Genomic DNA, 23298 nt, shown 5'->3' on the forward strand with positions numbered 1-23298 from the left:
GAAATGAATGCCTGAAGAGGTGCGAATTGAGGTAGTACTTTAGAATGGCTTGGCTTTTAATTAGCATATTGATTAATTCCTAAGATTTACAGCTTTTATGCAAGAGACTTAAAGTTGCTGTATGTTACGTAAATTGATAAGCAGTAATAGAAGAAGGAAAGCTCTGAACAAGAAATTTGGACAAAAAATAATATTATTCCCAAAGATGGTTTTATTTGTCAGTTTGCTAAGGTGTGTGCCTGGAGTCTGATGCAGCCAAACTTTGCTTTTATTTGGACATTTAATGTATGGACCAGTGATCTAATACATGTTAAGCCCTGTATACGTTTGTTTGAATTCATGTTGGATCAATAGCAGAAACAACTTGTTCTGATTGTTTCAGATAAAACCACAAAGTTCAAAATAAAGTGGTATTTTTATTTCTTGGAATAAAATTATGCTTAAGCCTGCAGTTTTCCCATAACTTTAACTTGAAGTAGGTGGAGTTTGCTGCTGGAACAGGTGATATTTTCTTTTCCATAAGCTGCAAATTTCTGTGGCCTAGGCTTTGAAACAAATAACTGTTCTTGTGGGGTAGATCCAGGGCATTTATTTGCCTAAAAAATAACAGCACCAAACCAAAAAGTTCTCTGTCAGACCAGTTCCCTTATCCAGTCTGACGCTTGGAAAAATGAACATAAAGTGCTAGAGCAAGGGCATGCAGGGTATTGAGCCTTTAGGGAGGTACTGCTCTTTTTGGTGGCCAGCTGTATTCATATCAGGTTACGGTGACGTTGAGCCAGAGCGTGAAATCCTGGCATTGCTATATAGTCAGAGGGAAACTGTAGGTTGGCTAAAATGAAGCAGAAATTAAGGTTTTGCAGACCTGAGTACCGGCATGAGTTAAGTTTAAGCGTGTCCATGTTTGCAGTATGTTATTTTATACTAGTAGCATAGAGAACTTAAGATAATGTTGAAATATGTGTCTGAGAATTTAGCAAATGCTTTTCTAAGTGTCTCAAGCAAAATATTAAGCAGTAGTACCTGAGATAGTGTGAATTTCTTGAGAGAGCAAAGAATCTCAATGTGCTCTCCAAATACTAACAATGATCAAAACTAAGATGATATTTTTTGAGTGGTGCATTATCTACAGATTCTCCTGAGTATGTATGATTGATTATGACTGATTGCAATCGATTATAAATACTGCATGTGTAATATGGCCTTGAAGAAATTTCTTTTCTGAAAATCGACTTTGCAGAAATATTGTTTTATTACTCATGCTTACAACCTACATGTATTCAAAAGCATGTTTGTAATAGTGATAAAATAACATATGTATCAAAAATAAGATAGATTATTAGACTTCAAATACAGGGATATCAGTTATGCTGCTACAAGCTCTACCAAAATAATTGAGTTGTGTAAATCCCACATGAAGGCATAGCTTGAATGCCACTGGACTCTTGAAGGATCAGTAGGATCGCAATATTCAAACAGTGAGATAGGACAGAAATATTTTGGCTTGCACGTGAGTATGTCACAAGAGAATTCAGCTTTTTCTGTCATTCTGAGGTGCGTTTGTAGGTCTGGCTGTTAGATTTGACACACCCCACACCCCCACACCCCCGGTTTAATTTGGTAATCATTTGAAAGTTATAATAAACACAAAGACCAGGTTTAAAGCTGCTTCTCAGGCAGAAGTGGAGAATGTTTGTATGTAGAGTAGTCTACTGAAAATTAAATGTTTGTATAAGCATTTCTATTAGTCTTACTTTCTATGACAGTTTTTTCCATTAAAACGAAACATTTTCACACACGCGCGCGCGCGCACGCACTAGAAGCAATAATTTCAAAAAGACTAGAGAAAGTCCAGAAAGAGAACTACGCAGTCAATAGTCTTTTTTCCTTCGAGAAGGCTGGTTAAAATGTCCTATATGAAGTACTGAAGTACTGAGGCTCCCATATATAAAATCAAGAAATTGCGAGTCTTGTTACATTGTGATTATACATGTGATTTTTTGTTTTGTTTTTTTCCCAAATAGAAAGTGTTTGACCTCTTCTAGACACATTCATTTTTGATGTGTCTGTTTTACCAACATAATTTAATCTCTTAGTTACAAATGAGGCCATAAAATTTTGTTTCATTGAAGTAGCCTTACTAATGTTTTATTTTTTAAGGACGCTGTTTGGAAAGCAGAAGGAAAGTGAGCCCAGATTTTTGACTGCCCAATATAAATGTGCCTTTGCTTCTAATTGCAGAAATCCTAAACCTATACTTAGAAAGGTTTTGGAAAACCAATTTCCATTTGTAGTTGAGGACTGTTATCTCTTAGCAGACAGCAACTGCAGACATCTCCCAACTTCTCTTTGTGTTTACATGCCTCTCTGAAAGACATAATTTATTTGGCTGTTTTCTTAGTTGTTAAATGAAAACATAGACATTAGTTAAACCATGTGCTACTTGTTGCCTTTCCTTAGTTTGACACCTGGAGAATTTTACGGATACTGTATGAAATGACAAGAATATTGAGGACAATGGCAGCGTGGGATATTTCATTGATAAGATGCTGCATTCCTATTTTAACATACTGGGAGAAGTTAGCTATATCATTGCTCTTCCTTTTCTGAAACAGTTTGGGTTTGCTCTTTTCATATCTGAAAAAAGTTCAAGATACTTATGTTTTCTTCAAGGTACTAATTCCACAGAGGAGCTTGCCTCGTTAGGGCTCAAAAAAGTTTTCAGATAGCGGTAGCATATTTGCTATGAAAAGGTTTGACAGTGTAACACGAAGATGTAATAATTTAGAACACTTACAGTTTTGTACTACTAAGTTTACATGTAAATCAGCTGGATGGTAAATATATCAGAAACTCCTGACATCTATAAACTCTCATGAGGTGTGAACTTAATTCCATATAGTACTTCTGTAGCTCTAGAGGAATAATTATGCTCTTCTCTTCTTCTGTTCCCCCAAGTATGGTAACTTTAATTGCATTGGATACTTGAAATAGCAGTATCCGTAGAAGATTTACACTGGTGTATATTATGGAGGTGTCTTGCCTATTATTGTCAGCAGCTGCGCTCTACACTAAGAAGCCATATAAAAAAGTCTTATTCCATTCTCTTCTGGAAATGTCAGACAACTGAAATAATTTTAGCAGAGTTGTTTAAAGTCTGACTGCTGAATTTACATGGACTTCCTTGAGTTAAAATTGCCCCTTTTTCTGATTCAAGAGCTTAAGTTCTCTTTTTTTCTCTTTTTTCTTTTTTTTTTTTTTTCCCCTGAGCTTGGGTAGTGTCAACAATTTCAATGCGTAAAGATTTGTAGCTAAAATTGTAGAGTACTGAAAATGATAGCAGTGAAATCCTGATTGTCGTTTCAGCTCTTACCATACAAAAGTATTTGATGCATTTGAGTTTATGAATTATCACCTTTACATTTACAGTTTCTTTATGGGGAATGGCAGTGGCAATTGTAAACCAAAACTTTTTTCATACATTAAAATTGTTTCCTTCTGTCTTTGAAGGTTACAGAAAACAGATCAGACCTTGAAGATTTACACCTTTATGCAACTCCTCGGGAGCAACGGTTTCGTAGGTTTGCCAGTTTAGAATTTGAAGGACAGCTATATATGACTCCATATGACTTCATTCAGGCTGTCACAAATGATGAACCCAAATGTAAGCAGGAGTTTTATATTGATAAAATTGCTAGGGAAAATGCCAGTGGTGTATGTTATTTTTCCCTTTGCTTTTGACTACTACTTCTGTTTCTGATTGTGGTAAAAAGGTACTACATCTTCCAAAGTTTTATTTTTAATGGTATCCAAGTGCATACAATCAGTATCCTGATTGTTATTAGATTGTAAACACCTGTATACTAGTCATTAGTTAAACATTCTTGTCTTAGAGGTCACAGGCAACTCAACAGGCATGACAGACAAGCAGTTCATTTGTACCATTTGCATTGACACAGTTACAGTTACGGTTTCTTTCTGAGCAGGCCAGTATTGCTGTAAAACTCTTGCCTCCTCCTCTGTGAAGTTTCTGTGTAAATAGGCAGGCAACATATGAGTTCTCTAAATAATCTACGATAACTTCGTTTTGCAATCTTTGCCATCTTAAATTGTCGTCTACTATTGTGTTGGGGTTTTTTGCCCTACAGAGATTTTATAACCATATCACGGCTTTCTAAATAACATGCTTTGAGTAAGAGTTTCAGTCCCCCAGGGGATCTGCTTTCTACACTTAAAAGTTGCCAGAGTTAGCACTATGTGTTAATTAAATTAATGAAAAATAAACTATCAAGTTGAGTTCGCTTATTGCAAAATTTTTGCTTTAAGTATCAAAGAGTGACTAAATAGTAAGGTGATCCATTTCTGATCTAGTTTGATTTCCTGGCCCTCAGGCTTGCAGTGCATTGGTTGCAGCACACAACTTCTAGGGAAAGTGAATATCTCTGCTCAGGTGTGACATGTATAATAACTCACCTTAGGTCTTTCTTCCTAAAGTCTACACCACAAAGCTAGTATAGAGAACAGTCAAAAGCAGCTAAAACAGTCAGAGGAGAGCTCAAAGCTCTGTGCAGATGTTATATTTTTCCCCTTTGTTCTCTTAACAGTAATGAAACAAGAGGAAAGAATTCAGCCATGGCACATCAGTGATCAAAACTTCTATAACTTTTGAATAAAGATATAATCTCATTGTAACAGTGAAGACAGAAGATAGAGCTTAGATGGTGAAAACTTGCAAAACTTTGAAACTCTTACCAGAAAGCAAATTCTCTTCTTTTTTTGCTCTGCAGTTAAAAGAGAGGAAGCAGATTCCTTATCACAGAAGTTAATACAAATACACATCAGCATTTGATAACTGCTTCGTCTGCCCAGATCTCCAAGTCTTCCTTTTTTGTTACTGTGGAATTGGGTTTCACCATGTATGGTCATGAAGCATTTGTGCCGTGTGCTGGACATCAGTTAAACATTTCGTTTTAACTCCATTTCATGACAGTTTGACTGGCTTGACCACACTGTATGTATGGTTTGCTATTAAGATTTTTCCATGCTAATGAAATTTATGCTTCCTCCTCTCTCACAGCAAGTATTCAGATTTTAAAAACCAAACCAAACAGCGTTAAGCTCGCAAGGACATTCTGTTCATCTCATGCCAAAGGAGAAAAGATCTGGAGTTGAACAGTCAGGCACCCTTCTGAGTTCAGGGTAGCAAACCCTGTTTGTATCAAAATCCTTCCTGTGCATCCAGTTTATCTCTGAGACTGAAAGCAAAACTAACCTGGATGTCCTTTAGTTTTATAGACTAGTATCAGAGATTACACGACTGAGATTATTTTAAGGGATAGTGTAAGAGGCTGTAACTAAGTAGAAGTGGATAACTTCATTATAGTGGAAGTCACATTGTCTAGGACGTTTTGGACAGAAGGCTGAGGAGTAGGAAGTAATAGATGAAGTAGATGACCTGCAGGTATTACCACTTCCACGTTCTGATCTCTGACTGTGTTCATTTTAACCTTTGTACTGCAGCTTTGTCAAAGCACCGCTTTGTCTGTTTGAGCAAGTCTTAATTTTCTGTCTTGCTCTATGGAAGGTAGTAAGTTTAAGGAAGGTATTTTTCTGAATAAAAGAATACATTCTAAATGTTGTATTTTGTATTTTTGGATCATTTTGTAGATAAGTTACAAGTTGTAAATAATTACGTGCATTCAGGCTGACACACTAGAACATCTATATTTTGCAGAAAAAAAAAAAAGAACATACACCTGTTCTTTTTTATGGATGAAGACTAGAAAGGTCTTGAGTTTTGTCAAAAAGCAAAAATGCCCTTTGAAGAGTAATAGTAGTAGCTCTTTAGGTCTACTTTATAGAAAAGCTAATAATACTAGACCTGAATGAGATTTGTGATTGAATGCGTCTATTGTGATTGATTTACTTTGGAAGTCTTGTAAACCCTACAAAAGTCAAGAGGGTGTTCACTTCCTTTTTTGATTAAACACTAGCTAATATGGTAACAGTATATTTTATTTTCTAAAATGTAACTTTTGACTCCAGGCAGTTATTATAAAAAATATAAAATAAATGCTATAATTAATTTGTTGCTGCTGCCTTTACGGTACAGGCTTTCATTTGGGAAAATACACTATTTTTAACAGTCATGCTTGATACATTTTTATCATCTGAATATGTGTTTATGTATTTACAAAGCCAATTAAGAGAAGCTTCGCTTCCCTTTAGCTCTAACTATAGTAATTTTAGCCTAATACTGAGCTGTAAGAAGTATGTATATACACATAAATCTTGACTTGCTTGTCTGGAAAGAAAATCTACATATAATGTATGAGACTGGGAAATTATCTGATTAGAAAGTTAGATATATTTATTCCCCAAGTTTCGTATGGTAGGCATAAACATATATCAATTTGTATGGCAAATGAGGTTGTTTTGTTGGAGTTTATTTAGTATTTTGAGACAGGACTTCAACTGACATTAAAAAATTAAACTGAAAAGTATATGAAAATCTGCTAGCTCATGTTATGATGTTGCTTGATATAACTCCACCATAGCTGGAGTGGGATTTGCAGACAGTCTTGGTGTAACCTTTACTAAGATGTAAAATTAAAATTTCAGTGAGTTTCTAACCATGAACTAATGAAAGACCATAGTGAGTAGCTTCTGTATCGTGATAATTATTTAATAGACCATGGAGTTCGTCATGAGGAAGGGATTTCTGATACCACAAAGTGTTTTGCTCTGTAAACATGAGCCTTTACCAACCAAAAAGTTACGGATTTGCCCACATACTATGCTACTTCTTGTACCTTTGTGAATTCTGATATTCACAGTGCTTTATCTTAATATTGAATCTGTGCAAATGTTCGTCTTGAGAGGGTGGTGATGAACCTCAGGTTTTGAATTCCTGGATGGTTGTGAACAGCTGTTGTCAAATGCGAGTATCTTTTTCTGCTCCTGGAGTCTTTCATGAAAAGCGTTAGGAAGAAAGAATCTGCTCAGTCTTACTCATTATCAGTTTTCAGTATTAATGAGCAGTTCCAGTTCTGAACCAGAGGCCCTCTTCAGCTCCCCTGTTAAAACTACTTACAAAAAATTGAGCCTGACGGAGGCTGTAAAAGGCAACATGAATCTGAGTTATTAGGAATGGCTGAAGGGAGTCCTAGCACCTGGTGAAGTTTCAATGTTTTTTTTCTGTATTTTCTTTAAAAGGTATGAGTAGTCCCTGAAGTAGGGGCCAGAATCCAGGTCTCGCTACAGTCTGCACTGTAATACTACTGCTACTAAGTAATTGTTTCAGAATATTGATACCACCAGTTAACATGAATGCCCTCTATTTCCTATTTAATGTTTTAGTGGTGTATTTTGGAGGTAGAAGGTCTTTTCTCTCACTGAAGCAGAGTTGGATTAAAAACTATACATCTGAATTGGCTCTTTAAAGTTAGGAGTTTAGGTATGTATTAAGCTAATTATTTTTTTAACAACATAAAGAGAATTTTTTTGAACCAGGTTGAAGATTAGCCTCCTGAAGTAGGGGAAAATACCTCCTCTTTGGCTAGAAAACACAGAGTGTAGATGCAATCTAATTTTTATGACCCCTCATTGGCATAACTAAATTCTGTGCATTTATAACTTTGTCTTTTGTTGCAGGTGCTAAAAAGTGGCGATCCCTTTCAAAGCAGGTGGGCAATAATTCCTGTGCTGTCTTATAGCCATAGATTTTGATACAGTTACTTTCTTTCATGATGTAAACTTAGAGTCACAGGAGAAAGAAGGGAGTTTTAAAATCTTTATTTAAAAAAAAAAAAAGAGACTTTGATTTCTTCATTTTTGTCACTTCAGACTCAGCTGAATCCAGAATCTCAAAGATACTTGAGCAGCTGTGCTTGTTATGTTGGATTTACTGACTTTCTCAAGCCTCTGTCAGTTCCTTCCTCAGCCCATATCTGAGTTTCTTTAGTGTCTCAGTGTAACAGGTGTATCCAAAGCTGCCTGAAATACTCATGCCACTCTCTACCTTTTGTGATATTTAAGTGCCTCTTACTTTTCTTTTTTTTTACATTTGTACAACTGCAAAAAGACTCTGTCTGTATCTCTGTATTTTAAGTAAAGTACATTCATATTCATGGGCGAAGTTTGCTTTAGTTCAGGTTGAGTGTTTTAAAAGAACAGTTGCTTGGAGCTTGTATGAAAAGCTTAATGAAATCCAGGGGGACTTACCCTTGGCTTCAGTAAATACAGGCAGTGGTGAGTAATTTTAGCAACAAATACATTACATGTCTCTCTCCAGCTCTGCAAACACTTAGTATTCATGCAGATGAGCAATTCTTGGAATAATTATATGTGCAAAATTTATATATGTGCTTGAGTACTTCCAAAGTCATTGTGGTAAACTGAAGTTAAATTAACTGGTAGATTTGCATGCAGTTACTTGTCTTTTATATTGATTTTCTAGCATTTACTCATAATCTGTTAACTCCTACATTAAATGTTTAGATATATACTTTTATCTTTTTTAAATCTTATTTTTTAGGAACTGAATCAGATCCTTATGGAGACACCACCAGTTTGGAAAGGATCATCCAAACTTTTCCGTAATCTTAATGAGAAAGGTGGGGGATAAGAATTTATTTTCCTGAACCAAATTATCACTTGTATTAATTTGTTGTGGATAAAGTGATGATGTACTTTAATCTGAGTCACATCTTCAAAAAAAAAAAAAATGTTTGTTGCTTTCTCCATTTTACAGCATGGGAAAGTTCCCTTTAGTCTCTACAGTGTTTTAATCATGCCATCTTACAGCTAGCCTCCTTAAGTGAATTGGCATCTTAGAGTTTCTTGAACTGATGTTTGAATGTTTCAGGTTCAGTTTGTTGTAATGAAGCATGACCTATAGACCACAGGTAGAATATTCTGATAAAGACACAATATCTCTTTAAAAATAATCACATCATTGAAACAAATAAAAAAAGTAAAGACAGTAATGGTATCTTATACCGCTGAATAAGCATTGTCTTCACAACACAAAAAGTTTCAGAAATGCTATATATCCCTTAAATTCTGCAGATGAGGGTTTTGATAGCTTTAAAAACTCACACTATTGGTAAAGGAAGAGCCATGAGCCACACTCCTGGTCTCCTCTTTTTCTTTTCCTTAATAAGTTCTATCACTTCAAAACCAACAAAAAAAACCAGGAAAAAACCCTATGACGGCTTGTATACAGACATTTAAAAGCTATTTATGATAAATAATCCACGTATTCCTTTGCTTATATTCAGAATGGCAAAGGTCTGGTGGAACATGTTAAATATTTTTAAAAGCAGCCACAAGTACTTGCTATAAAATAAAGACACTTTATGAATGTTTAAAATACGCATGCCAGCAACAAAATTCTGATCAAATGTGTGCATGTAATTGATGAATCTAATTCAAATGCACCTCAAATTTATTAAAGGAGTAAGTATGCATCTACTCTCAGAGGAGGGTCCCAGGCTCAAATATCTAGTGCGTGGAGGCGTTCACTTTTTTCCCTGAGTCTGCAGCCAGAACTCCAGAGAGGTAGAAACTGGCACATCTTTGCACTGTATTTCCTTGCGCTAGGCTGCTTTCTCTAGAGTCAGAATAGCTGACTTTTGAAATATTAATTACATAAAAATTCAGCTTCAGAATCTGTTAAATCAATACATTATTAGTTTAAAAAAACATATCTGGATGTTGTTTATTAAATCTGTAATAAAATGTCTGCAACATGTGCAGTCTTGCTTCAACAATATCTTACTCCAGTTTTCTGCCAGTGAAATTCTACAGAAGTTGATGGAATTAAGAGGACTCAAAACTGGCGTAATAAACTGGTAAAATTAGTAATAAACTTCCGCGGTTACGTAGCTTTTCAGCATGCTTTACGAAAAACTGGGTTCTGTTATCCCATTTTAGATAATATAAGAAAACATGATGGGTCTTATGACTGATAAGGTCATTCAGTAAGCCAGTGACAGGGATGGGAATTCAGGTCTCCTTAATTCTAATTTAGTGTCTATTTAGTACCTGATATGAAAATGCCAGGATTAATTTACTGATTTTCTTTAAAACATGCACATTTTAATATGAAGCAAGTAGCAAAAGCCTATCTCCATTTATTTTGCCATAGATTCATTTAAATCAGATGAGCCACGTAGATTTATGCCAGTTGTCCTTAAGTTTTATTTTTGTGTTTTGCCCTTGAGTGACCTCCCTCTCTTCTTTCTGATCTTAGTATAAGCTTTTCTTTCTGTTTAGTTGTCATTTCCGAGCCTCCCTCCCATAACACTCAGAGCAATCAAGCAGAACTATCTGTCTACAGCTACAATATACCAGTACAAACAAAAGGAGAGAATGCTTTCAAGGCCTTTTATATTGCTCTCTTCATACCTGTGATGGACTACTTGACAATTGCAGTTTCTTCCTCTGTTTTACAACAAAGAAGGTGTCATCAAACAAACAAAAATACATATTTACATTTATTCACTGGCTATTAAAGAATGTTTTACATCACTGAATGAGAACCTTTGAGGTATCTGATTTCTTGATAGCTGCTTGTCCAAACAGATTCAAGCAGGCCTTTGAAAATTTAATTTCTGCAAGCTGCTGTATGAAATCAAGAAGATAAAGCATAGAGCATGCGTTACTTATATGCTTGCATTTAATCTTTGCTAATCTTCAGCGCGGAGCTATGTGTAAATTGAGGAAAAGAGTAGGTGGCATTAAAAATACTTAGTAGCCTTCCTAACTAAATCTACTAGCAGTCCTAAAATCTTGGTTCTGAAGACTTAAATTTGCTCTTGGATCAAAAGGTGGGAAAATATCTTTTTTCCCTGAATGGAATGGAAGTTGGGAGGGCAGCATTTCAGCTGGTAAAGGTTGAGGGTTTTAGTGATTCTTTCTAGTATGTGATTTGGTTCCAAAGACAATTTAGTTAACTGTGATTCTTTTGTATTTTCTTTATATTCCAGTCTCTGTGATATCTGTGGAGATCTCTGTGGTTGGTTATTTTTTCTTTTATGTTTGAGGATAGTAGACATGATTCTCTTGAAGGCACTTCTCTTTCAGGACAGTTGGCTTTTAGGGAGGAGTATTGTATGATCAAAGGTTTGGGGAGGCATTTGGACACATCCAAGAGAAATATAGCTGAGATTTTCACATCTTAGCTATTTCAGAAGACAGAAAGTCCCACCTGGGTATTGTTTCAGGACAGAATTAATTTAGAACTTATTGAGCTGTAAATATTAGTAGAAAATGCCAAACTTTCTTATTTTGGCAGTGTTGGAGGTGCTGATGTTAAACGTGTTCAAATAATTGTAAAATCCATGTGAATGATACAATGTTTTAGGTTTTAATTTTACAGGTTTTTCAGTGAAGAAAATTCAGATGACTATTTACATAGTTTGTCACATATTCAGTTAAGTCAGATTTTAAAAGATATTTCAACATCCAAAGATGTGGCTGTTTTTCTAAAAACTTTTGCACCTGACTTGGACTGAAATCAAGGAGACAGCCAGCAACTTTTGAAAATCCCAGCTGATAGACATCTGTACTCTCAGGCATCTAAATACTTTCTTTTTTTTTTACTCTTTTGAAATAGTCTAATATTGTGGACTGACTTAACACTTTTGGTTTTGGAGAACAGACAAAATCAATAGGTTAGAAATCAAGAACCAGTTTTGCTAGGTCAGCTTCGAAGATCGTTAGAGCTAAGGGCTTCTGGGAGAGCTGCAAGTCATTGTTTTCGGGTCTTACTGAACTGTAAGATGCTTCTATTCATGGGTACTATGGGCATTCTGCAAGGTTATCTCTTTACCCAAGAGCTAGAAAAGCAGTACAGCTTATGGTACCAGACATACTATTTGGATATTGACTTCAGCTCTAGTTTAAATTTTGCCTTAAGCACTTCTGAAGAGAAGGAAGTGCCATTTCACACTGTGATTGCCTTTTGACATCTAACAAAAGATCAAAAACTTAGAATTTATTCCTTGCAGATCTTCTGAATGTGGAAGAAGAGATAGTACAAATGTCTCTAACAGGCTTTAAAAATATTTAACAAAATTTACACATTCATTTAGTAAGAGTTTTAATGTAAATTTCAGGTGATGATTATGAAAATGTGCATATAAAGACAATGCAAAACCCCAAATTTATGCTTTCATAAATAACATGAGGCTAAGTTTCCAATTAATATAGGACATGCACTTACAAAGCACGTATTAAAGTCAAGAACTGTATTCAAATGGTACATATCAGGAGGGAGTGCTATTAATGTTCTCAGAGTAAATGTTCTCATATTGTTAGAGAGTGTTGTCATGAATTATTGGTGGGGTTTTCAGAAAGAAAATAGAATAAATCATTTCTATTAGCATCTAAGAATCTAGCCAGCTTCTGTTTAATGAGCATTCTCTAGTGACTGTAGCTGTTTATTTGCCATATTTAATGTATTCCTTCTCTAAAATACTCAAAAAACCCCAAACAAAAAACCCCACCCCATAGATGAATGTTTTAGAGAAATAACTCATTGACCAGGTTGAATGCAGTCACATGCACAGAAGTATGAATATGCATATGTACATGTACAAAAATTCTCTTTCTTAGACATAGATCTAATATTTTCAAGCTTAAAATGTGAATACAAGGTGAAACTAATATGGCATAACTTTTTTTTTTTTTCTTCAGGTGTGATATCTTACACAGAATATTTATTCCTCTTATGTATTTTAACAAGTAAGTATTTTTGGAGGGAAAAAACCCCAAAACTTCCTTACAAATTTCTGAGCTCTGAATGTATTGTCGTATGTTACAATACTCCTTTTTTCTTCTTCCTTTTTTTTCTCCCCCTCTCCTGCATATCCCAATATGGAAAAAAAATGTATCATGCATCTCTATGTCCATTTGAACCTCTCCTGTCCTACTGGAATCTTGTGTTACGGTTTATTTAAGTGCTTTATTATCTAGAACACCTTTTACTGACTGTTGAGAAAGTTGAGCCATACACTTCAGCTAAACCCCTGTTAAAAGCTTAAATTTATTTTCTTCTTTGAGATTCCTACAAAATTTCTAGCTGAATTTACTGAAGTTCATAAAGGACATTGAATATAGGGAGAAGATATACGTTATTACTGGTTTGTTTCACCTATTAGTGCATAATGGGTGACATCAATGAGACAATGATAGAATATAAATATAAAATCTGTCACACTAAAGTGAATATTTATGTTAGAAAACACTAACAAAACAATACTTATTCTTCTACTGTTCATAAAGACAAAGTAGAAGAACTTACAGCTAAAGTAAACTAAGCCTGATACAGACTTTGTTTTGATATTTTAAGAGGTGTTTTTTAGAAGGAGCGAAATGTTTTACTTGTCTTTCCTTTGTATGTAATAAAAAAATTTCTATTGAATTCATTGGGTTTTTCTTCAGACATGATTTGGATTCTTATTGTGAATCACAGCAGGAACTTGACCCTGAACCCTTACAGTCCCTACACTGCTGGATTGATGGATATTCTTCCATCATTTCTTTGTTGTCTGGACTAACTTTTGGCCATAATTCATCCATATTGCAAATCATTGAGTATTATCGAAATGTTGCCTAAAGGCTTCACTTACCTTCAAAGTCCTCACATTTCAGAAATAATTTAAAATTCTAACCTGATTTAAAATTCTAACCTGATTTCAAATTTCAATGTCTCTAAGCATGTAAACAAGTAAATTCTGAGTCTCTTTCAACACATCATTTGTTTTGACCAGAAGTTGCATCCTGTACCTTTTTTGCAAAACTTTTTAAAGTGTCTTTTAGAACACTGTGTTTTCATAGAAGATTTATTTTCTACAAATTTATGTTTTGTAACATAAAATGGGCTCTAGTTATGAACTAACAGTCTTAACTACCCAACCAGCCATTACTGTGAGATATTTTTCTTGGGTATTTCATGTTCTATTTCTACTGTCTATTTCCCCTAATCTACAACTTTGTAACCATGCCTTCTGTTTTCATAACATGGATAATATTGTTTTACAGATGTTATGATTTACATTTACTATGTACACAAACGTACTAATCTAAATTAGTTGAGGATATGGCTTTTATAAACAGACACCAAATAGAGTTATATAGAGTTTTATATAGAGTTTTATATAGAGTTTTATATTTGCTTGCTTTCCAAGCAAATAAATAATTGAATGGGGTTTTTTTTGGCAGAGCCGCATGCAGGTTTTAGAATCGCTTTCAACATGTTTGATACTGATGGCAATGAGATGGTGGACAAAAAGGAATTCTTAGTGGTACGTATATTTTCAGTCTTTTAATATTGTGATGTAATCTTGAAATTCATTTTTTTGTCTGGATTGAGACTCATGATGATATCAGTAATCATGAGAATATGAGCTATTCTTCACTGAATATAGTGGTTTATTTGCCTTATTTAATGTAAATAGTAAATGCAATATGTAAATTATAAATAGTATCTCCTTATTACAGTGCGTGGGTGTGTTGTATATAATGATTTTTGAAGCTTAATTCCATTTTTTATTCTGGATCTTTTTAATTGCTACTACGTTCACAGGTAATCAGGCTATTAAAGTAATACTGCTGTATCAATGGTTATCAGAATTATTTAATTGCCATAATGATGCAGGGACTTGCAAAAGAATCTTTTCCTGGGAGACCACTTCACTTTGTCATTCATTCAGCTTATAATCCCAGGTGACCTGAAAATATTGACTGATACAACATAACACTATCATCTGTTTTGGACAAGATTTGTAATAAAATAAAACCTACTGTACATATATCTAGTTCAGCCCATGAAATCCATATGCTGAAGTAATTTGCTAAGCTGGGGTTCAGTGATTTCTTTTTAAGGATAATGTTCTTGATAGCAAAATTGACTTTGAGACGAATAATTTTCATGTGCTTTGGAATAGTTGGCCGGACATCTAGAACTTGGCAGTAGTTTTGTTGCATCAAAGGTTTTGTTACATTACAAATCTGAATTACAGTATTTTTCAAACTAGAGCTTTACTCAGTTTATTGTTTAAAAAAAGCAGTTCTGTAAATTCTTCTTACTAATTATTTAAGCAGAGAGTTTATTTTTCTTCTGGTTAGAAATTTAAACAGTTCTAAAAGGTCCAGACTTTGAAAGAAATATTAGCTTATTTCACGTCATTGAGATTTGTGCATTAAGAAGTATTGGGGACTTGAGAGAAGATCTTAAAAAAAAAATCTTAAATGATCCACTATATTTTGATTTTGATCATGATAAATCTGATAAATGCATCTTAAAATTCGAATACTTCTTAAGTTTTCAGGTGATAGGATCCACTACGTACAGGAGAATGATGCTTGCACTGACAAGTTGTCGTGGTTTAACCCCAGTTGGCAACCAAGCACCACACAGCCGCTCACTCACCTTCCCCCCTCCTGGTGGGATGGGGGAGAGAATCAGAAAAGCAAAAGTGAGAAAACTCATGGGTTGAGATAAGAACAGTTTAGTAGTTGAAATAAAATAGTAGTAATAGTAGTAGTAGTAATAATAATAATAATTTTAAAATTGTAATGAGAAGGAAAACAACAAAAGAAAGAGATATGAACAAAACGTAGGAAAAACAAGTGATGCAACCACTCACCACCCGCTGACGGATGCCCAGCCCGTCCCTGAGCAGTGATCACTGCTCCCCAGCCAACTCCCCCCCCAGTTTATATACTGAGCATGATGTCATATGGTATGGAATAGCCCTTTGGCCAGTCTGGGTCAGCCCCCCTAGCTGTGCCCCCTCCCAGCTTCTTGTGTACTTGGCAGAGCATGGGAAGCTGAAAAGTCCTTGATTTAGTATAAGCACTGCTTAGCAACAACTAAAACGTCAGTGTGTTATCACATGGTTCTCATGCTAAATCCAAACCACAGTACTATATTGACTACCAGGAAGAAAATTAACTCTATCCCAGCCGAAACCAGGACACAAGTATAAAACTAAAAAGCCTTGGAACAAGAGGGCTGTTTCAGATTTATGTTCTTTTCATTTATTTTCTGATTTTAAAAGAAATGGGAGCAATAACTAATGCTATTCTAAATGAATGTCAGTGATGAAGTAAAAAAATGATCATTTTAAAAAAAAACACGAAATGCAGCAGGTTGCCTACTCATCATTAGGGCTTCTGATTTTACAATGACTACAGGGCTTTATATTAACAAACTGCACAGTACATTATAAATCAGTTTTCTAAATTGGTAATCTCCATATGCAGCAGATGTCTGGGATTACACTGAAATGTTCAGCTGTGGCAAACATAGTTTTTGACATTTCTTTAGAAGTTAGCATTTAATGGTTTGTGGTTGGTGTTTTAGACAAGCTTTGTGAAGACTGCACAAGGACTTTATTTTCTACTGAACAAGTAGTACAGGTGATTAACAGAACAAAAAAATAAGAATTGAATCAGATGTTTGTAAAGAAGATATTTGCAGAAGACACCAATGCTTATCTTCATACATTTTTTTGTGTAGTTGAGTTTATAAATATGTACAGTAAATACACATGAGAAAAAGCTCGCTGCCTTACTGAAGAAGATGGAACAAAATTTAAAGAATGAAACAGACACATGGAATGGATTTAAGTGTCAGGCCACTATTTATTTAAAACAAAGGCACCCTAATTTTCTGTGTGCTGTTCCTTAATTGTTCTCAAGTCAAGTTATAAGGCTTGATTCAGATAAGCTATGCTAACCTAAAGAAAACGGAAAGGTGAAAGAAACTGTTCTCAACACACTGAACTTCCCTCAATTCTTCTTTTCAAGGAAGTGATACACAACCAAGTGAGTGAGATCTGAGATCTGGGGGACTTGTTTTCTGGTGGCATAGCTTAAGCAGAACAGGTTTCATTTATTTGGGAAGCTGTCACCACTTGCAAATTGTGGCATGCTGATCATTTTTTGTATTTTAATATTAAATGTACACATCCTTATATTTGCCAGTTCCTAATAGCCATCTCCTCTGGTCGGGGGAAAAAGCCAGCAAACATTGGATTAATTGGCCAAAGGAAAAATAGAAGAAGAAGAAGAAAAGTCTTTCGTGATTCCATGAAACAGAATGTGGTGGAATAGACTGACAACTTAGGAAAAAAAAAAAAGGCTTCCATTACAACAGCTAAGTGGGAGGAAATTGAAGCAGGAGGCTTTGTCTTTCAGAAACTGATGCTGAAAATGAAATCAAATGAGTATATAAGGTGGGAAGCAAGGACAACATTTAACTATGGATATTGCATCTTTCTAACTATGCTTTTATAGTCCTCTTCACATCATAGTTTTTATTTCTTCTCTGTCATGGTCCCTGATAAAAATTTCTCCTTCTTATTCTTTTCTTGTTACCAGACTTGGTGGATAGAAGAAAGAAAGGAGAACTTTCAAACAGGAGATAACACTGTTCTCCACCTATTATTGTATTTAACAAATTTGTGTAGATTGAACTTGACCCTAACTGTGCTTGGTTACTATGTCAGTGACCCTTCAAAAATTAGATCAAAACCTATGTCAGAATGTTAGATCTGTGAGAAAAACTAAAATAGATAGCTAGGTAGATAGATAATGTCTGTATAAATAAAAGTAAATACGAAAGTCAACGTTGTTTGAGTGATGCTGCAGCTGTGATAGACCTGGCCCCAGAACACACGTTTGGCATCTGTACTCGTCTTGCTTGGGTATGCATCATCTCTTGTGTGCCTGGAAGCAGGAGACTAAGTGTTGCCATTTGAACTATATCCAGCATTTGCAAAATACTTCTCTATTGATTGCAGTCAGGTATCACAAAATTGGAAGTATAGTTAATACTATTCAGTTTTGCAAATAAAGAGACTTTGAAGAGACTGGTGTAGGGATTACATGTTACGTGATTCTTGAAGAGTACATGCAGTGAAGAGCTGAAAAATACTTAATTTTTCTGATAACAGCTTTATTGTTTTTGTAAACTAATTCCATGGTGTTTGTGCTTTCCTCTTTGCTTATGCCATAGGGGTGAGGTCAGGGAACAGAAGGATTGTGTTCCCTTGTTACAGGAGATCTTGGTTTTGCTGCTTTCAGCAGTCAATCTCATTATCCTATTTCAAACAAGGTTCCTATGAAAGTACTCCTACATCCTTTTCACATTCACTTTTCTACTTGCTAGTATCCTATAGCACTCCTTCTGAACAAAAGATCCATTTCCAGAAGTTTAGCAAGTGCTTTAATGATGAATGCAACAGAATCCTACTCCCTTTGCCTCTGTGGTGGGGTAAATACATCCAAGGATGCATTGCTTTTTACCAATCTTTTTTGATTTTTCAATTACTGCCACTCTTCTACTTGATGGCTTGTCACTTTACTTTTCACAAGGTATTTTCTTTCTACTTCTCTTTCTTCATTTACCTTTCTTCATTCCACAGTGTTGGGTTGCACACCCTGTAATACCCTAGGCCATCCAGCTAAATGTCCTATCGTGGCTCCTTCCTTATCAGCATAGGTTACAGTAATTTGTGCCTGTAGGTTTTATAGAAATTAGAAAAAACATACCAAGGTCTGTAAATTAATCCCGTACTCAAAAATAGATACAGATGCACACACAATATTCTGGTCTGTATTTGCCTTAGGCAATTCCAGAACACAGTAGTCAGTTTTGGGAATTCATAAAACATTATTCATAAATGTGTTCACTATTTAATTGCTAAACACTGTATTCATTTATTTCAGTGTTGTTATACCCCTACAGTAGAGTTTGCTGATGCCTGTGTCTTAGTCATCTGCCTTCTCTGAAATATGGTATTCTGAAATTAAATTTGGAAAAATTGCTTGCAAAATTTATCACACACACTTTGTCTTTCACATTTTGATCCCTGGGGAGCTCTGTGTGCATGTCATGACAGTATCAGGTTTTTATCAGACTTCTGGTAGGTAAAATCAGGTCTTTGAAACAACTGCCACAATTGTGTATTTATGGTGCCACTGTCTGTATGCCATGATGTTTGGTTCTGAAAATACCATATTCTAGACAGGACAAGTTTGTCAGCCACAGTATTTATTCTTTTTTTCGGCCATTTTGAGATTAGCAAATGCTAAAAGTGGCAGTACAATATTTTCAGGTGCAGTTTTTGAAAAGCTGAAGTTCACTGGTAGAGATATAGATGGGATCATGGTTAATGCTGCTCTGTCTCCTGTGAAGAGTAAACAAGGTGTCACTTTTTTCTAATGGTTTGGGAATATTAATAAGTATTACTATAAATAGAAATATTTAAAGAATACAGATATTTACAAAGAAAGATAAGTACAGACCATTTCCTAGTCTGAAGGCTGCGGTTTCCAAAAATAATACATTTAATAATCTCTGTATGTTTCAAATCTTGTAGTTGAGGTTTTCTCAGAAGTCATGTTTAAAGCTCTTAATGTAGAGAAAGATGTGAAAGGGGTATTTTACAAGACCTAAAGGTATTCTTTGAACAGACTTGAAAAAAAAAAACAGTACTTCATAAATTACTCTTGAGTAATAGTTTGTTGCTGCTGAAGAGGAATGTTTCACCCCCACCAGGTGTTTCCACCCTTCCCTTGTGCCAGCAGGAGTAAGAACTGATCTGGTTGGAAACTAACAATATGAAAAAAAGATTGATCCAGGTGCCTGCATAGCTACAGAGATACTAATTAGTACCCAACAAGAAAGGAGGTGGTGAAAAAGGCTGGAACTCCCCCTTTTTGTATAGGCTGGGTTGGCTAAAATAAAAAGCTAAATTGGATGTTCTTAGTATTGTTCTCCCAGATAGAATTATTAGCCTTGCTTTGTGGAAGAAATATTTCCTTTTTCCTTTCTGTGTGGTGGTTAAGGTGACAGAAGGAACATAAAGGCATGAATATGAACAGTAAAGCATCACTGAAACACTGATATTTTAGTAAAGAACTACATTTTAATACTGTTTGCAGTGTTCCTCACAATGAATGATTGTTATGCATGTGAAATAGCCTGAAAACTAAATAAGAACAAAATGGTTTGTTTTTTAGCTACAAGAGATTTTCAGGAAAAAAAATGAGAAGAGAGAAAGAAAAGGAGATGAAGAAAAACGTGCAATGCTGGTAAGTAAAATTAGAATAGTTGCAGCTGGTAGTTGGTGTGTTTTCTTCGATGTAAGACAAAATTGTGCGTATGTATATATTTCACTAATAACTTCCAAATTTTTTAAAACAATAAATTCATATCATTAAAAGAATTACGTATAACTATATAAAGAAAAAAATCAATATTTATCCTAAAGAGCAGTTATTGAAAAAAAAATATTTAAGTGGTCTATAGAAAGGAAAAATTAGTGTTCAGATATTGTATTACATATTACGACAGTTGCATTGATTCCATTTGGAATCTATAAATGTAGGAAAAGTGAATAGCAAAGACCCAGTGTTATTGTCTATAAGAGTGAGAGATCTCAGTGGCAAGACCAAACTATACTCCTGCTGTCATAACTCACGAAAGCTGTTCATGTAGACATAGTGATCCTCATGCTTGTTATTAACATAGTAGTTTTAAAATAGCTGATGTTGTAAGTGAACTTAGATTTTATATTCAAATTTAATTTTTTTATTAAATACTGCTTATGACCAATGCAAAATGTTTTTAGTTGTTTATATTATGTGAATAGATTTTTGTGGAGTAATGAATACTAGTTCTTATTTAATGTCAAATTTGCATTTCTTATGTGCATAAAAAAGGTAAGTAAGTCAGAAACACACAAGTCTGTGGTGGTTTGTCTGGAGGATGGCAGCAGCAGCAACAAGTTACTTTACTGTTGGACAAGTGAAAATTAGGGACAAGTCTCTGTCAAGCCCACAACAGAAAACAACATGTTCATTTGTAATTTGCATATTTATAGCAAAAATTCCTTATTATAAGAAACATTTTGAAATACATGCTAAGTTTCTCATAGTGTCCATTATCCTTCTGGGATCATAGATGCTTGATCTCAGATCTTTGTCCCTAAAACCATAGGAAGTTTGAATTTCAGGAATTAATACTTTTTAAACCTTCCCTGAGCATAAAAAGGGATCTTTTCTGCCGACCCAGAGAAACCTATCCTCAGCTTTTCAAATCTGTAGGTCAATTGTTGAATCTCTCACACATTGTTTATTCTGAACAAAGGAAACTTACATCCAAAAGAAGAGCTTTTGGAAAAAGTAAAGATTACAAAATGGAACATTTCTGCTGAGAGTAATCTCTGCAACTCTGTACTTCTCTGTTGAAAAATTAAAGAATGAGATTGAAAATAAACCATTTTTTTGTCACTGTCATTTTAAAAACAAACAAAAAAATCTAATAATATATAAAATAAAGATTTACTTGTCTTAACCTATTCTGTTGTCTTTTTTTTTTTTTCATTCTTTTGTCTTCATTCTGACGTGATACTTGGCTTGGCCCGTTTTTGCTGTTTGTCAGCGTCTTCAACTTTATGGATATCATACTTCTACTAACAGTGTATGTACTCTAATTATTTTCAATTTATGCAGTCTTCACCAGTGAGGTGAAATAATATGCTATAAGAAAATTTACTGTAGTTATCTTTTTCATCAAGTAAATTACTTCTGCTAGTCAGTAAAAATGTGGTGGATCTTTACTTGCATAAAAGGTTGTGCATGCTTGTTGCATGCATTCTGAAACAGGCAAGCCTACCAGGAGGAAAGGTTGTTCTCTTTATTTGTGTAAAATGAAGGAAACAATATTTTTAAGGGAAAAGACAAAGTGTATCTTAAGAAGTTATAGACTTGGTTTTAATTAACGTATGTAAATTAAGTCATCCTGCATGAGTTATTTGATCCAGGCCTGTCTTGTCTCCTTGTGTATAATGTGAAGTAATAGTCAAATAAAAAGAAACCAGAAGAGAGCTTTTATATTTTTGTGCTTCACTTACAGAACAAATAAATAAGAAATTTCAGTGCTGAACTAGAATAGGATTTTATAGAAAATAGTCCCTGTATTATGTAGGTGACAGTAAACTTACTTTCAGTTGTTTTTGAGGAGTAGGAGAGAGAATCGACAAGAAAGAGATCTTCTGGTTTTTGAATGTCTTCACCCTGACCTGATTGATTTTTGGATCACAGCAGAAGTAAAACTGTTGCAAAAAAAGTTTGATGTGATGTTAAAATAGAAGAATTAAACTTGTTTTGGTATGCTTATTGTGATATTGAAAGTGAGGGGAGGGAACCTAGGAGAATTAGATAACAAGTAAAATTACAGTTTTAAAGTCTGTTTCTTTAGCACGTACAGTTTGGGCAGTATGCAGGAAGGAAGTCTGTTGAATGAAAAGGTGCAGTGACATGATGTAGATGCTCCAATGTTGTGAGAATAATGTAGTAGGAAATGTGAGGTCTTACGATTCAATGGATTTTAGATCAGGCTTTATTGCAGTAAAAGGTGCTGCCTCCTATTTTAAACTGAAACCCAACTAACTAGGCTTTCCTATTTATATAATAGTTTTCAACTTTAGTAAAAAAAATCTCCTTCTAGATGTGGTCCACTCCAGCCACATTCTAACTCTGTATCAAGATGATGTCCAGGTGTGCACCATCTTTTCCTGCCCTCCTACGACCTGAATGGAGAGCTCTATGCAAAGGAGACTCAGATGTATAGGAATTCACAGTATCCAACAAATACCCCACCCCAGAATATTGATATTTTTTATTTCTATTTCTTCTACTGAAACAAGATGTCCTGGAGAGTTGAAGATACTCATGACCAAGGAGACGCAGCTCTGAAAAGTATGGGATAGTTCAAAGTGCTGTGTTGGGCCCCTTTCCTCACTTCATCCTTCAAAACAGTTCTAACTTTCTGAGAAACGTCAAGGTCTATAAGCCATAGGGTGCATACAGTGAAGTTCTAAATAGGTTACATATTTTTGTCTTTTCATTTGCATAGGTTAATTCTTTCAAGTCATGTTCTGGTGCATACTGCGGTTGTGTGTTAAGACTACTTCAGCATGTGTTGCATGAGTGCTCTTACTAGCCAAATGCCAACTGGAACATGATCATTATGATGAGATGCATGTAAGGAAAAGAAAATGTGCATGCCCAGAAATACTAATTCCATTGGCTAAAGTAAATCTCCAGTAAGAGAACAAAATTAGTGAATACTTCAAATAGCTGTATTACATTATTTTATGGATAAAGGATTGGGGTGTTGTTCATACATATGACCCAGTAAATACCAAAGGTATAAATAAGTAAGTGTAAAAGAGAAACTGAAGCCCTAAGGACCTAATCGTGTACTCACTGAAG

General features: G+C 34.8%; 1 protein-coding gene across 1 annotated transcript in view; it reads left to right on the top strand.

The window, feature by feature from the left end:
- MICU3 (mitochondrial calcium uptake 3) overlaps window positions 1-23298 on the top strand; it is a 60055-nt gene that overhangs the window by 10145 nt on the left and 26612 nt on the right. Inside the window, exons 2-8 of the mRNA XM_087737514.1 lie at window positions 3511-3664; window positions 7654-7685; window positions 8537-8615; window positions 12703-12750; window positions 14230-14312; window positions 20041-20112; window positions 21464-21502. Coding sequence (XP_087593640.1) covers window positions 3511-3664; window positions 7654-7685; window positions 8537-8615; window positions 12703-12750; window positions 14230-14312; window positions 20041-20112; window positions 21464-21502 — 507 coding nt within the window. The remainder of the gene's footprint in view (window positions 1-3510; window positions 3665-7653; window positions 7686-8536; window positions 8616-12702; window positions 12751-14229; window positions 14313-20040; window positions 20113-21463; window positions 21503-23298) is intronic.

The sequence above is a fragment of the Nipponia nippon genome, unplaced genomic scaffold (assembly GCF_047370975.1).
Source record: "Nipponia nippon isolate SJK-2023a ecotype South Korea unplaced genomic scaffold, ASM4737097v1 scaffold_6, whole genome shotgun sequence".
Taxonomy (NCBI): domain Eukaryota; kingdom Metazoa; phylum Chordata; class Aves; order Pelecaniformes; family Threskiornithidae; genus Nipponia; species Nipponia nippon.